This window comes from Pristiophorus japonicus, chromosome 30, assembly GCF_044704955.1.
Source record: "Pristiophorus japonicus isolate sPriJap1 chromosome 30, sPriJap1.hap1, whole genome shotgun sequence".
NCBI lineage: Eukaryota > Metazoa > Chordata > Chondrichthyes > Pristiophoridae > Pristiophorus > Pristiophorus japonicus.
The window spans coordinates 559784-575224 of NC_092006.1; the positions used below are offsets into that span (position 1 = coordinate 559784).

At 49.0% G+C, this 15441-nt stretch overlaps 1 protein-coding gene across 1 annotated transcript in view; it reads right to left on the reverse strand.

The window, feature by feature from the left end:
- thbs3a (thrombospondin 3a) overlaps positions 1-15441 on the reverse strand; it is an 80522-nt gene that overhangs the window by 24146 nt on the left and 40935 nt on the right. Inside the window, exons 19-21 of the mRNA XM_070868508.1 lie at positions 8935-8983; positions 7127-7323; positions 1397-1569 (exon numbers count right to left, since the gene is read on the reverse strand). Of these exons, the coding sequence (XP_070724609.1) occupies positions 1397-1569; positions 7127-7323; positions 8935-8983 (419 nt within the window). The remainder of the gene's footprint in view (positions 1-1396; positions 1570-7126; positions 7324-8934; positions 8984-15441) is intronic.

A 15441-nucleotide genomic window follows, 5' to 3' on the forward strand; every position in this document is an offset into this window, starting at 1 on the left:
GGTGAAGGGGGGGCAAGGGAGGGGGAGGGAGTAAGGGAGGGGGAGGGAAGGGAGAGGTCAGGATCACACACAAAGATGTTTAGACGTGCAGACATGGACTATGCACAGTCTCTCTCTCTCTCTCTCTCTCTGCACAGTCTCTCTCTCTATGCAGTCTCTCTCTCTCTGCACAGTCTCTCTCTCTCTCTCTCTCTCTGCACAGTCTCTCTCTCTCTCTCTCTCTCTGCACAGTCAGTCTCTCTCTCTCTCTCTCTCTGCACAGTCTCTCTCTGCACAGTCTCTCTCTAACATTGCACAGTCTCTCTCTCTCTCTCTCTCTCTCTCTAACATTGCACAGTCTCTCTCTCTCTCTCTCTCTGCACAGTCTCTCTCTCTCTCTCTCTCTGCACAGTCTCTCTCTCTCTCTAACTGTGTGTTGCAGCAGAATGAATCTTTTTGAGCCTGATTTCAGGCTCCGATCCCATGGCCTGAAACAAACAAAGGAAGTGGAATAGCTGAGAGCTGGAGTCTTGCTGATCTGATGATGCAGAACTCTGATTCCAAACAGTAACTTCAACCCATCAGCCATTGTCTCCAGATTTACATCTCAATAGAAGCAGGGGCCCCGACTTGCCTGTCAGCATCCAGTTGCTATGGAGAAGTAACCGTGTTACTGGAGGGGAAAGGATGTCTTTGTGTCTGGAGAACGTGTTCAGCATTTACCAGAGTGATGAAACACAATCCCGATCAGCTAACATGGGCTGCCAAGGCATGAGATCATCAGCGAATGTCACCAAACCGTCAAAATCCCATACATCCATGGTTTTCACAGATTATTTAATGACCATCATGGAAATACAAATCTGTCTGAGACCCGTACACACTATAAGCTTTGGAATTCCCTCCCTAAACCTCTTCTTTAAGTCGCTCCTTAAAACCTAACTCTCACCTGTCCAAATACAGGTTGAACCTCCCTTACCCGGAACTCCCGGGACCTGGCCTGTTCCGGATAAGGGATTTTTCTGGAGGTTAAATTGGATGGTACAGGTACTGAGCAAGGGGATATCAGGGCTGGCTGGCCGGGGCTGGGAATGTGGCCGAGAGATTGTGGGGGGACGGTGGAACACGGGGTCAGGGCAGCGATTGCGGGAATCGGCAGCAAGGAAGGATTTCAATTTGTTCATGTCGGAGTTCTGTGGTGGTTGGGAATGGTTCCGGGTAAGGCAGGTTCACCCTTTATCTGCTTATGTGGGTCGGTGTCTAACATAACGCTCCTGTGACCACCTTAGGGTGTTTTACCACGTTATAGGCACTATGTAAATGCAAGTTATTGTGTACACAGACACAGCTGGATGCGCGGCTGTGACGTATACTGGTGTGTGCATTCTAGACGTGATCTGATGGTCCTATAGTTCACCTGATGTAGCCGACCTGTGGCCTGTGCATCAGCTGCCATCGGTACGAGGTCTTGTCCTTCCAGCCCACGTCACGGGGATCTTTCCACAGCAGCGTGACCTGGTCGTGGGTGGTGGCAGTGTTCCACAACGCATTCCTCAGGTGTTCCCCCGGGCCGCTCTTTGACTTCACAGCCTGATTGAGACACAAAGGGAAGCACAAGTCAGCTGGCCGTTCAGGAACAGAGTTCAGCTGCTCACAAGATGCACTGTCACCACCAACATGATATTCAAACAGATTAGAATCAGAGAAAATAATGAGACAGAAGGTGGCCATTTGGCCTATTGTGTCAGTCGAGAAAGAGCTACCCAGCCTAATCCCACTTCCAGCACCAGGTCCGGAGCCCTGTATGTCACAGCTCGCTAAGAACTTAAGAATTAGAAGCAGGAGTCGGCCATTCGGCCCCTCGAGCCTGCTCCGCCATTCAGTGAGATCCCGGCTGATCTCCGACCTCAACTCCACTTTCCCGCCCGATCCCCATATCCCTCGATTCCATAATATCCAAAAATCTATCGACCTCAGCCTTGAATATACTCAACGACTGAGCCTCCAGAGCTCCCTGGGGCAGAGAATCCCAAAGATTCACCTCCCACTGAGTGAAGAAATTCCTCCTCATCTCAACCACACACTGTGTAAATACCCCCCCCCCCACACTGTGTAAATACACCCCCCACACACACTGTGTAAATACCCCCCCCCCCCACACTGTGTAAATACCCCCCCCCACACTGTGTAAATATCTCCCCCACACACACTGTGTAAATACCCCCCCCACACACTGTGTAAATATCTCCCCCACACACACTGTGTAAATACCCCACACACACTGTGTAAATACCCCCCCCCACACTGTGTAAATATCTCCCCCACACACACTGTGTAAATAGCCCCCCCCCACACTGTGTAAATATCTCCCCCACACACACTGTGTAAATACCCCCCCCCCACACTATGTAAATATCTCCCCCACACTGTGTAAATACCCCCCCCCCCACACTATGTAAATATCTCCCCCACACACACTGTGTAAATACCCCCCCCCACACTGTGTAAATATCTCCCCCACACTGTGTAAATATCTCCCCCCCCCCACACTGTGTAAATATCTCCCCCACACACACTGTGTAAATACCCCCCCCCCCACACTGTGTAAATATCTCCCCCCACACACTGTGTAAATACCCCCCCCCCACACTGTGTAAATATCTCCCCCACACACACTGTGTAAATACCCCCCACACACACTGTGTAAATACCCCCCCCCCCCACACTGTGTAAATATCTCCCCCACACACACTGTGTAAATACCCCCCCCCCACACTGTGTAAATATCTCCCCCACACACACTGTGTAAATACCCCCCCCCCACACTGTGTAAATACCCCCCCCCACACACACTGTGTAAATACCCCCCCCCCCACACTGTGTAAATATCTCCCCCACACACACTGTGTAAATACCCCCCCCCCACACTGTGTAAATATCTCCCCCACACACACTGTGTAAATACCCCCCCCACACTGTGTAAATACCCCCCCCCCACACTGTGTAAATATCTCCCCCCCCCACACTGTGTAAATACCCCCCCCCCACACACACTGTGTAAATACACCCCCCCCACACTGTGTAAATATCTCCCCCACACTGTGTAAATATCTCCCCCACACACACTGTGTAAATACCCCCCCCCCCACACTGTGTAAATATCTCCCCCACACACACTGTGTAAATACCCCCCACACACACTGTGTAAATATCTCCCCCACACACTGTGTAAATACCCCCCCCCCACACTGTGTAAATATCTCCCCCACACACACTGTGTAAATACCCCCCCCCCACACTTGTAAATACACCCCCCCCACACTGTGTAAATATCTCCCCCCCCCACACTGTGTAAATATCTCCCCCCCCCACACTGTGTAAATATCTCCCCCCCCCCACACTGTGTAAATACCCCCCCCCCCCACACTGTGTAAATACCCCCCCCCACACTGTGTAAATATCTCCCCCACACACACTGTGTAAATACCCCCCCCCCACACTGTGTAAATACCCCCCACACACACTGTGTAAATATCTCCCCCACACACACTGTGTAAATACCCCCCACACACAGTGTAAATACCCCCCCCCAACACTATGTAAATATCTCCCCCACACACACTGTGTAAATACCCCTCCCCCCCACACTGTGTAAATACCCCCCCCCCAACACTATGTAAATATCTCCCCCACACACACTGTGTAAATACCCCCCCCCCCCACACTATGTAAACATCTCCCCCACACACACTGTGTAAATACCCCTCCCCCCCACACTGTGTAAATACCCCCCACACACACTGTGTAAATATCTCCCCCACACACACTGTGTAAATATCTCCCCCCACACTGTGTAAATACCCCCCACACACTGTGTAAATACCCCCCCCCCACACTGTGTAAATACCCCCCACACACTGTGTAAATACCCCCCCCCCACACTGTGTAAATACCCCCCCCCCCACACACACTGTGTAAATACCCCCCCCACACTGTGTAAATACCCCCCCACACACTGTGTAATTACCCCCCCCACACACACTGTGTAAATACCCCCCACACACACACAGTGTAAATACCCCCCCACACACACACTGTGTAAATACCCCCCACACACACACAGTGTAAATACCCCCCCCCACACACAGTGTAAATACCCCCCCCCCACACACACTGTGTAAATACCCCCCCACACTGTGTAAATACCCCCCCCCACACACTGTGTAAATACCCCCCCACACACACTGTGTAAATACCCCCCCCCACACACAGTGTAAATACCCCCCCCCCACACTGTGTAAATACCCCCCCCCCACACTGTGTAAATACCCCCCCACACACACTGTGTAAATACCCCCCCACACACACTGTGTAAATACCCCCCCCCCCACACTGTGTAAATACCCCCCCCACACACTGTGTAAATACCCCCCCACACACAGTGTAAATACCCCCCACACACACACAGTGTAAATACCCCCCCCCACACACAGTGTAAATACCCCCCCCCCCACACACACTGTGTAAATACCCCCCCACACTGTGTAAATACCCCCCCCACACACTGTGTAAATACCCCCCCACACACACTGTGTAAATACCCCCCCACACACACTGTGTAAATACCCCCCACACACACACAGTGTAAATACCCCCCCACACACACACAGTGTAAATACCCCCCCACACACACACAGTGTAAATACCCCCACACACACACACAGTGTAAATACCCCCCCACACACACACAGTGTAAATACCCCCCACACACAGTGTAAATACCCCACCCACACACACTGTGTAAATACCCCCCCACACACAGTGTAAATACCCCCCACACACACACAGTGTAAATACCCCCCCACACACACACAGTGTAAATACCCCCACACACACACACAGTGTAAATACCCCCCCCCACACACAGTGTAAATACCCCACCCACACACACCGTGTAAATACCCCCCTCCCCCCATACACTGTGTAAATACCCCTGAAGAGGATGGACTCCACGATCGCCCAGTCCAAAGCGGCCGCCATTAAGAAACTCCAAGCGGGAGGAGCTGGGTAAATGGCGCCGGGCGCTTACGGTGAGAGCTGGGAACGGCCATTTTGCTGCCTTCGCGCGGTTGGGAGCTTAGAATAAAAATTGGAGCAGGAGTCGGCCATTCGGCCCCTCGAGCCTTCTCCGCCATTCAATGAGATCCCGGCTGATCTTCGACCTCAACTCCACTTTCCCGCCCAATCCCCATATCCCTCGATTCCTTAATATCCAAAAACCTATCTATCTCAGCCCTGAATATACTCAACGACTGAGCATCCACAGCCCTCTGGGGCAGAGAATTCCAAAGATTCACCTCCCTCTGAGTGAAGAAATTCCTCCTCATCTCAGTCCTAAATGGCCGACCCCTTATCCTGAGACTGTGACCCCTGGTTGTAGACTCCCCAGCCCGGGGGAAACACCCTCCCTGCATCTACCCTGTCAAGCCCTGTAAGAATGTTGTGTGTTTCAATGAGATCACCTCTCATTCTTCTAAACTCCAGAGAATATCAGCCCAGTCTGCTCAATCTCTCCTCATAGGACAATCCCCCCATCCCAGGAATCAGTCTGGTGAACCTTCGCTGCACTCCCTCTGTGGCAAGTATATCCTTCCTTAGGTAAGGAGACCCAAACTGTACAAAGTACTTAGTGCACATCCAAGGGACTCCAAGGGCGAGGCAGGGTGCAGGGGGCAGGGGGGGAGGGAGTGGAGGTCAGGGACTCCTGGGGCGGGGCGTTGGGAGGCAGTGTAATGTACCAGGCAGACGCAGCCCTCTAAAGAGAGAGGGAGGGAGGGAGGGAGGGCTCGGGCCTTATCTGCTCGGTACATCTGGCGGCTGTCAGTTTGCAGAGGCACCCAGGGAAAGTCTCCCTTGTGCTTGGCCACCTTTGATCGAGGACCCTAGAGGGACAGCAAGGCTCAACAGGCCCACCACAGGTCGTGCAGCCCGGAGAATTCCGTCAGGAGCCTGCATTCAGTGACCTCACAAGCTACACAGTGGCTGATTCTGGGCAGGGGTCCCGCCCAAGGGCAGACGTTTGTCTGGGGTACACTGGACCCACAGGGCTTGTAGTCGCCATGCCTCGTGACCAGGCCATTGGGTGATCGGAAGTTTCACTACTCGGTCCTGGTCCTAACCTCCCATCATCAACCCACACATTCCCCAAGCAAGGGATCACCAGCTAGATCAGGAACCATGGCTGACTTTTACAGCTCAGGCCTGTAGTTACTGAGTGACCAGGGCCTGTAGTTACCGAGTGATGAGGGCCTGTAGTTACCGAGTGACCAGGGCCTGTAGTTACCGAGTGACCAGGGCCTGTCGTTACCGAGTGACCAGGGCCTGTCGTTACCGAGTGACCAGGGCAGGCCTGTCTCACACAGGGCCTGTAGTTACCGAGTGACCAGGGCCTGTAGTTATTGAGTGACCAGGGCCTGTCGTTACCGAGTGACCAGGGCCTGTCGTTACCGAGTGACCAGGGCCTGTAGTTACCGAGTGACCAGGGCCTGTAGTTATTGAGTGACCAGGGCCTGTCGTTACCGAGTGACCAGGGCAGGCCTGTCTCACACAGGGCCTGTAGTTACCGAGTGACCAGGGCCTGTAGTTATTGAGTGACCAGGGCCTGTCGTTACCGAGTGACCAGGGCCTGTCGTTACCGAGTGACCAGGGCCTGTCGTTACCGAGTGACCAGGGCCTGTCGTTACCGAGTGACCAGGGCCTGTCGTTACCGAGTGACCAGGGCCTGTCGTTACCGAGTGACCAGGGCCTGTCGTTACCGAGTGACCAGGGCCTGTCGTTACCGAGTGACCAGGGCCTGTCGTTACCGAGTGACCAGGGCCTGTCGTTACCGAGTGACCAGGGCCTGTCGTTACCGAGTGACCAGGGCCTGTCGTTACCGAGTGACCAGGGCCTGTCGTTACCGAGTGACCAGGGCCTGTCGTTACCGAGTGACCAGGGCCTGTCGTTACCGAGTGACCAGAGCCTGTAGTTACTGAGTGACCAGGTCTTGTAGTCACCGAGTGACCAGGGCAGGCCTGTCTTACACAGGGCCTGTAGTCACCGAGTGACCAGGGCAGGCCTGTCCCTCACAGCTCGAGCCTAGACTCACCTTGAGCTGAAGTCCGGGCTCAGCCACTGCACGAAACGGAGTGGCCTGCCAGTATGTTTGTTCCGTCTGTTTCCACATCACTACGTAGAAGCTGGAGCTGTCCTGATAGCCAAAGATAAACCCGGCATAATCATCATCGGTCACTGTGTTAACATGGAACGTGCCTTCGAAATCCACGCCATTGAACGCAGAGTAACCTGGGACAGGACGGCCAGAATAGTGCAATCAATATTGGTTAGATTCAAAACTTCTCCTGTAACTCTCCTCGATCTCTACTTTCATAAATAGGAGATTTCATCAATACTAGGGCATAACAGGGAGCTTCAAACACTCCCAGGGCAGGTACAGGGAGTTAGATACAGAGTAAAGCTCCCTCTACACTGTCCCATCAAACACTCCCAGGGCAGGTACCGGGGTTAGATACAGAGTAAAGCTCCCTCTACACTGTCCCATCAAACACTCCCAGGGCAGGTACAGGGGGTTAGATACAGAGTAAAGCTCCCTCTACACTGTCCCATCAAACACTCCCAGGGCAGGTACATGGGGTTAGATACAGAGTAAAGCTCCCTCTACACTGTCCCATCAAACACTCCCAGGGCAGGTACAGGGGGTTAGATACAGAGTAAAGCTCCCTCTACACTGTCCCATCAAACACTCCCAGGGCAGGTACAGCACAGGGTTAGATACAGAGTAAAGCTCCCTCTACACTGTCCCATCAAACACTCCCAGGGCAGGTACAGGGGGTTAGATACAGAATAAAGCTCCCTCTACACTGTCCCATCAAACACTCCCAGGGCAGGTACAGAGGGTTAGATACAGAGTAAAGCTCCCTCTACACTGTCCCATCACACACTCTCAGGGCAGGTACAGGGGGTTAGATACAGAGTAAAGCTCCCTCTACACTGTCCCATCAAACACTCCCAGGGCAGGTACAGGGGGTTAGATACAGAGTAAAGCTCCCTCTACACTGTCCCATCAAACACTCCCAGGGCAGGTACAGGGGGTTAGATACAGAGTAAAGCTCCCTCTACACTGTCCCATCAAACACTCCCAGGGCAGGTACAGCACAGGGTTAGATACAGAGTAAAGCTCCCTCTACACTGTCCCAATCAAACACTCCCAGGGCAGGTACAGGGGGTTATATACAGAGTAAAGCTCCCTCTACACTGCCCCATCAAACACTCCCAGGGCAGGTACAGGGGGTTAGATACAGAGTAAAGCTCCCTCTACACTGTCCCATCACACACTCTCAGGGCAGGTACAGCACAGGGTTAGATACAGAGTAAAGCTCCCTCTACACTGTCCCATCAAACACTCCCAGGGCAGGTACAGCACAGGGTTAGATACAGAGTAAAGCTCCCTCTACACTGTCCCATCAAACACTCCCAGGGCAGGTACAGGGGGTTAGATACAGAGTAAAGCTCCCTCTACACTGTCCCATCAAACACTCCCAGGGCAGGTACAGGGGGTTAGATACAGAGTAAAGCTCCCTCTACACTGTCCCATCAAACACTCCCAGGGCAGGTACAGGGGGTTAGATACAGAGTAAAGCTCCCTCTACACTGTCCCCATCAAACACTCTCAGGGCAGGTACAGGGGGTTAGATACAGAGTAAAGCTCCCTTTACACTGTCCCATCAAACACTCCCAGGTAGAGGGGAAGAGAATGGACTTTTAATGGAGGCCAGTTAGACAGGAAATCCCTGGTGTTCCCAGTCATTACGAGCGCTCTCTTCATACGCAGTCAGTCCAGTTCAGGATGTTGCTGTTCGTCACGTTTCACAAATCGAACAAATTGCACCAACTCACCAACAGCTAATCCAGGGTCACTGTTCATCGTCTGAACGATCTCCATCCCCTGGTATACAAACACAGAGAGTTAGGGAGGGCAAATCAGTGCCCACCCTGATCCCGTTCCTAATCCCGTGCCCGACCCCGTGCCCACCCTGTCCCTGATCCCGTTCCTAATCCCGTGCCCACCCAATTAAGAAGCTGATGATTTGTTTGAACACACTGTTCCCACTTTGTTAAGATGCCATTACCTGTGACCAGATTCCGGATCCAATGGTCACAATTTCCTGAGAGAGAGAAACCGATAACACGCCCGGCTATATGTGGTGGGGAAGGTACTTAGAAATCCATAAAGATTACAACATGAAAACAGGCCACTTGGCCAGAGTACATAGTTTACCCACCCCTGGTCTCCTATCCTTCATCCCTCCAGCCAATCTAACCTGAAATGTTAACCCTTTCTGCCTCAACCACTACCCCAGAGAGTGAATCCCGCAGTGTCACAACTCTCTGTGAAGAGCATTCTCCGGCTCGCTACTCTAAATCTCACATTTAATCTGGTCACGGAGTCAGTTTTGTGGAAATGTATTTTTATCTAAGCTGATACCATACGGTATTTGTGTGCCCCTTGCAATATATATCAAAATGGAGTCCTGGTCTTTCCAGAACTTTCTGCTTTTTAGCAGTCAGCTTGCATAAACAGCTAAACCTGGTTTGAGATGGCTGATGGCCATCAGACAGCTAGGAGACAAGTCATGCTGAGACAAGTACCCCCCCATTTTGCTCTCCTATTGTCTACACGACACCAGTTCCATGTCACCCCACCCTTTTCGAAGTACTTGAACCACCAGCCATTATCTCTTGCAGAGACCTCATCCATTTGATGCAAAAAGATAAACTGACCAGGAAATTGAACAATCCTGACACAATACAAGACAGGTAATAGCTCATTCCCTCATTCTCATGGAGTAATAACCCTGACAAAAGGAAATATCTGGAAACCATGTCAGGACCAGGATATAGTAATTAACTCTTTATCTATATTCACTGACTGTGAGACAGAGCAATACACAGGGAGAGGCCATAACTTGGGTTTTACTGTATAAATATCTTGTTAAACTGTACCATTTCGGAGGTGTTCACTTAGCCCTTGACTGAGTGTGACCTACCCCTTGCTAGCAAGCGAATTAAAGAAACTTCTGCCGGAGCTGTAAGTGTCGGAGTCATTCTTTTCGGAGGTCGAGATTTCGACAGTTATTGGAGGTTCCACCGAGATGCATACCCTCTGTCCTGTGAGTAAAACGGATACAGGCATAGTGCCTCTCCAGTGAAAGGCTTCAGTGGCCAAAACAAGGTGAGCCTTTTGCTCACAAGAGGTTTCTTCACTATTGAATCACATATGTAATCTGTTGTCCACAGGGGAGGTACTGCAATCTACAAGACTCGGCATTTAAAAGCTAAAGGTATTTTTTATAACCATTTCTTTCTCAGCTCGCCAGCAGAAGAGAACAGGTTCTGGAAAAATCTCGAAACAGCCCGGGGAAGGTTTCAGTAGGTAAGGGAGCGCTAGTCGATCGAAAAGGGTTCCAGGTTCTTATGTGATAAGAGTAGGAAAAAAAAAAGAAAGCGCTAATCAATCGAAGGTTCTTATGTGATAAGATTTTTATTGTTTTTAATTCGGAAGGGGTTCTTATGTGATAAGAGTACAGGAAAAAAAAAAGAAAGCGCAATCGATCGAAGGTTCTTATGTGATAAGAGTTTGGGTATGGAACCATAAGTTTTATCAGTTTTTTTATTAGGATAAGTTAAGGACTCGGTCTGTAGTGGCGTACAACGCAGACTGAGAATATTGTTTGTTGTCCTTGTTATACTGTTGTGTGCAATACCTTTGTAAGAGATTGCCATTAGAGAAACAGGAAGAGTCACTAGGGAAAATTGTGATTCGGGAAAAAAAAACACAAGGATTGATTCAGAAAAGAAACAGTAACTGATTGATCAACTGCGGTTGGTTCGTGCCAACATATCTCACACACCCAGACTGAGCCCGAATTAAGAGCCTTTTCAGGCCACGTAACGGCCAGGAGAAGTGGGCGTAGAGAACTCGGTCGGCCGAAAGGATTGTGAGATCAGAAACTGTGGAAAATCTTAATCATCCAGAATGGGGGCTGGAGCAAGTAAACCACCACCAAAAGGCATACCAGCCTATGTCATGCTCCAGAATTGTGGTCAGTCTTCAATTGACCAAAGAAACAAAAAACGGTAAAGTGGACTAAGGGTGAAAACAGGCCATTTCCACCCGATGGTTCATTTAATTTAGAGAGAACAACATGCCTAGAGGAGTGTCTTATAAACAGATCCAGGTAGAAGAGAAAAAAAAAGGAAAGTAATAGAAAAGGCCTGGGTTCCGATTCTTCAAGCCCACGTAAAATTAACAGAGGAAGTAAATCAAATGTAAAAAAAAAAGAACCTGATAGTGACTTATGGATTCAAAAAAAAATAAAGCTAGCCAAAAAAAAAGCTTTATTGAATGGAGAGAGACTTTTGTGAATGTCTTGTCTTTGAATGAGAGTGCGTGAATGTCTTGTCTTTGAATGAGAGTGCTTCTGTGTTTTTTCCTTGTGTCTGGAAACCTGTTTGGAAAGGTTGTGGAGCTGCCTGTTTGTTTTAGCTCCACCCACTTTTTCAAACAAAGTGAAGTTTGTTAAACCCTTCATAGTGTTGTCCTGTATGTGGGAAGTTTAAGACATTTTAAGTTAGAAGCGCAGGTGTGGATTTATTCGGATGAGAAGTTACGGAGCTAGGAAATGCACAAAGGATAGGTTTGTTGAGACATGGTCCCGGTGGTTAAAAGTTGTAATGCCTTGGGAAGTTGTAATGCCTTTTTTTAAAAAGAAAAGCCTTTGTGGGTCTCTCGAGGTGCAGGCTGGGGGAGTACACTCTCATTGTCCTTGGTGTAAAATCTTGGTACAAAAGCTTCTAGCTCAGTAAGAGGATTTTTTTTGGATAAAGAGTGGCAGTACAATATTTGAATTGGGATTTTGAGATATTTCAGGTGATCTCCGTGATCAACATTTTGGGTGTATTGGAAAAATCTTGGGTTTGGAAGCCTTTTAATAAAATTAGAAAACAAGTACTTTACATTCTGTGATCTGTGAATCACTACAAGCATAAATGAGAAGTCCGTGTAACACACAGATTCTTCCAGTTCAGAAGCCCACACAAATGGAGGTGTGTCCAAGACCTACGAGCTGTGAATGAATCTACTATATTCTCACAATGCTTAAAGAAGGATTTGGAATGAAGTATCCCGGAATGCTTTCCAGAGTCTTAAGCAGCCCCTCACTTCAGCACCAGCCTTGGGATTACCAGATTACACTTAGCTATTCAACTTATTTGTGCATCATAAGTCGGGTTTTGCACAATCTGTTTTGACTCAGTTACATGGGGACAGGCAGCGGCCGGTAGCATATTTCAGTACCCAAATAGACCCAGTGGCACGCGGACTACCAGGATGTCTTCCTTCGTTGGCAGCAGCTTATTATGCTATGCAACAGGCTCAGACAATAACTCTAAATCATCAGACCATTTTGTATATCCCACACTCTGTCAAGATTTTACTTACTAAGTGTGCCACCCAACACCTAACCTCCGCAAGAACCACTAAATACGAGGTCGAACTGTTATCAAATCCGAACCTTATCATCAAAAGATGCGCTACCTTAAATCCAGCCACTCTACTCCCCACGGAAGACGACGGTGAACCCCATTCATGTGAAATGGTGACCGAATTAGTGACTAAATCACGTATCAATTTAACAGATGTACCAATGTGTAACCCTGAGCTAGTGTACTATGTTGACGGATCAGCCCTACGAAATGATAGGGGCCAACCTAGAGCAGCTTATGCAATTGTAACCCAGTTTAATGTTGTCGAAACAGCCTCTCTTCCAGACTCCTTTTCAGCCCAACAAGCCAAATTGTTTGTGTTAACTCGAGCCTGTATTCTGGCTGAAGGACAAACAGTTAATATTTACACTGACTCCAGGTGTGCTTTTGGGGTATCACATGACTATGGACAAATTTGGAAGATTCGCGGGTACCTGACTTCTTCAGGAACCACTATCAAAAATGCAGAACAAGTGGAAAATCTCCTGCGAGCCATTCAATGCCCTTTGAAACTTGCCATTATCAAATGCCAAGCACATACAGGCCAGTCGAATGAGGTGGCACTTGGGAACGCCAGAGCTGATAATGCAGCTAAGTCAGCAGCTCTGTCAAAAGGGGGGATGCAGGTGTCATTGTTCCCATTAAGGAACAATAATTGCTCAGACCAGCCACCCACTATTAATGATGTGCTGGCCTTTCAGACACAGGCCAGTACGGAGGAGGAGGAGACAGACCCACCACCCGCTATTAATGACGTGCTGGCCTTTCAGGCACAGGCCAGTACAGAGGAGGTGGTGACAGACCCGCCACCCACTATTAATGACGTGCTGGTCTTTCAGACACAGGCCAGTACGGAGGAGGTGGTGACCTGGACGAAGGATCAATGTTATAAAAATCCAGAAGGAATATGGGTTCACCATGACGGCCGCGTGGTGGCCCCCAGATCCTTACTTCCATGGATTGCCCGATGTGTTCATACATTCGCACACGCGGGCAAAGGGGGGATGGCAGATTATATTTTGGCAACTTGGTATGCACCAGGTATTTCGGCAATCGCAAAACAAATCTGTGAAAATTGTGTTACCTGTCAGACAATGAATCCGGGTAAGACGGAAAAAGTAGAATCTGCCTCCCACCCAAATCCAGTCGGGCCTTTTGTACATTTACAAATGGATTTTATTGAATTACCTATGTGTATGGGATTCAAGTATGTATTAGTTATTGTAGATGTGTTCTCTAGATGGATTGAAGCCTTTCCATGTAAAAAGGCCGATGCCACTACTGTTGCTAAATGTTTGTTAAAAGAAATCGTACCGCGCTTCGGAATCCCTGCTAAGCTTTCTAGTGATAACGGGTCACATTTCATGGGAACTGTTATTAGGGAAATGTGTAAAGCTTTACAGATTAATCAACGTTTTCATTGCAGTTATCATCCACAATCAGCTGGACTTGTTGAAAGATATAATGGAATGCTTAAAAATAAGCTGGCAAAACTATGCAATGACACTGGACTGAAATGGACAGAACTGCTGCCCTTAGGTTTGATGGTAATACGATCTGCAACCAACAGAACAACAGGCCTGTCACTGCATGAGATAGTTATGGGACGTCCCCAACGACTACCTTTTACAGCACCATTTACTGCAAAACAAATGGACATCCACAAAATGGAGGAAAATATGTTGAATTATTGTATTGCACTAATCAAATGTATTTCCAGCTTTCATTCACAGGTAAAGGAAGCCCAAGTCAAGCCAGCGGAAGGGAAGTGTCATAACCTGGAGCCAGGGAAATTTGTTTACATCAAGATTTTTAAAAGAAAAAGCAGTCTACAGCCAAGATTTGAAGGACCATACCAGGTCTTGCTGGCGACCAATACTGCAATCAAGGTAAAGGAAAGACCAACATGGATCCACGCATCCCATTGCAAACGGGCACCCGACCAGGAGGAAGGGAAGAAGGAACCAGAGGAACAGAAAAAGGAAGACTGAATAAGGAACTGTATGGACTATGGGGACTGATGGTGCTGGGCTTGACAGGGTTTTATTTTGCAATATTGATTACACCAGGGGTACAGACCCGCCACAGAAGGGAATTGCACGTAAACGTATTTATGGCACTGAGTCATAAGTATGCTTAAGAAAGAAACTTGTCGAGTTGTTGGATATGTTCCCATGTACCTGTCCACTCTGAAGGGGGTATTCCCCTGAGATCTGTCCCCTTTAACGAATCAGAAATGGTAGAATGGTTGACAGTGCAAAATAGGACAAACCTAACTAAGGGGCCAGAAACGAAGGAGCAAACAGAATGGAGGTCGGCAGAGTATAAACTTACAGTCTTCCAGGGATGGTACCAGCCCAATTATAATAATAACCATCAGCCTCCCTTCCTAAGCATTACTCCCAGAATAGAAAATCCCGAAGGTATAATATGCCTAGTGAGTAATGAGACTAAAGGACCAGAAATGGGACGCAGCAAGTGTTCCCAAATGATTAAATTGCAAGCCACAACTAATCCCACTGAGAGAAAGATAGCAACCGTTGGCTGGACAACGGTCCATAACAAAGCCCCAGGTGAAGGGTGGGAAGGTGAGACCACTCGAGTAGGGATAGTGCGAAAGGACCAGGAGCGGACGTCCTATAATTGCACCTACTTTATTTGTGGCCATAAAGCCTACCCATGGTTACCAGCCAACTGGACAGGGTCCTGTTACTTAGGATATGTGGTACCCCTTATCAGATCAGTAAAGACTCTAAGGGATGCCTATGGAAGTCACAGATTTAAACGGGATTTGACATGGCTAAACGGAATATTCAAGGTAATGGTGCCACCCTATGGAATAGCATCGAGCGAATGGCA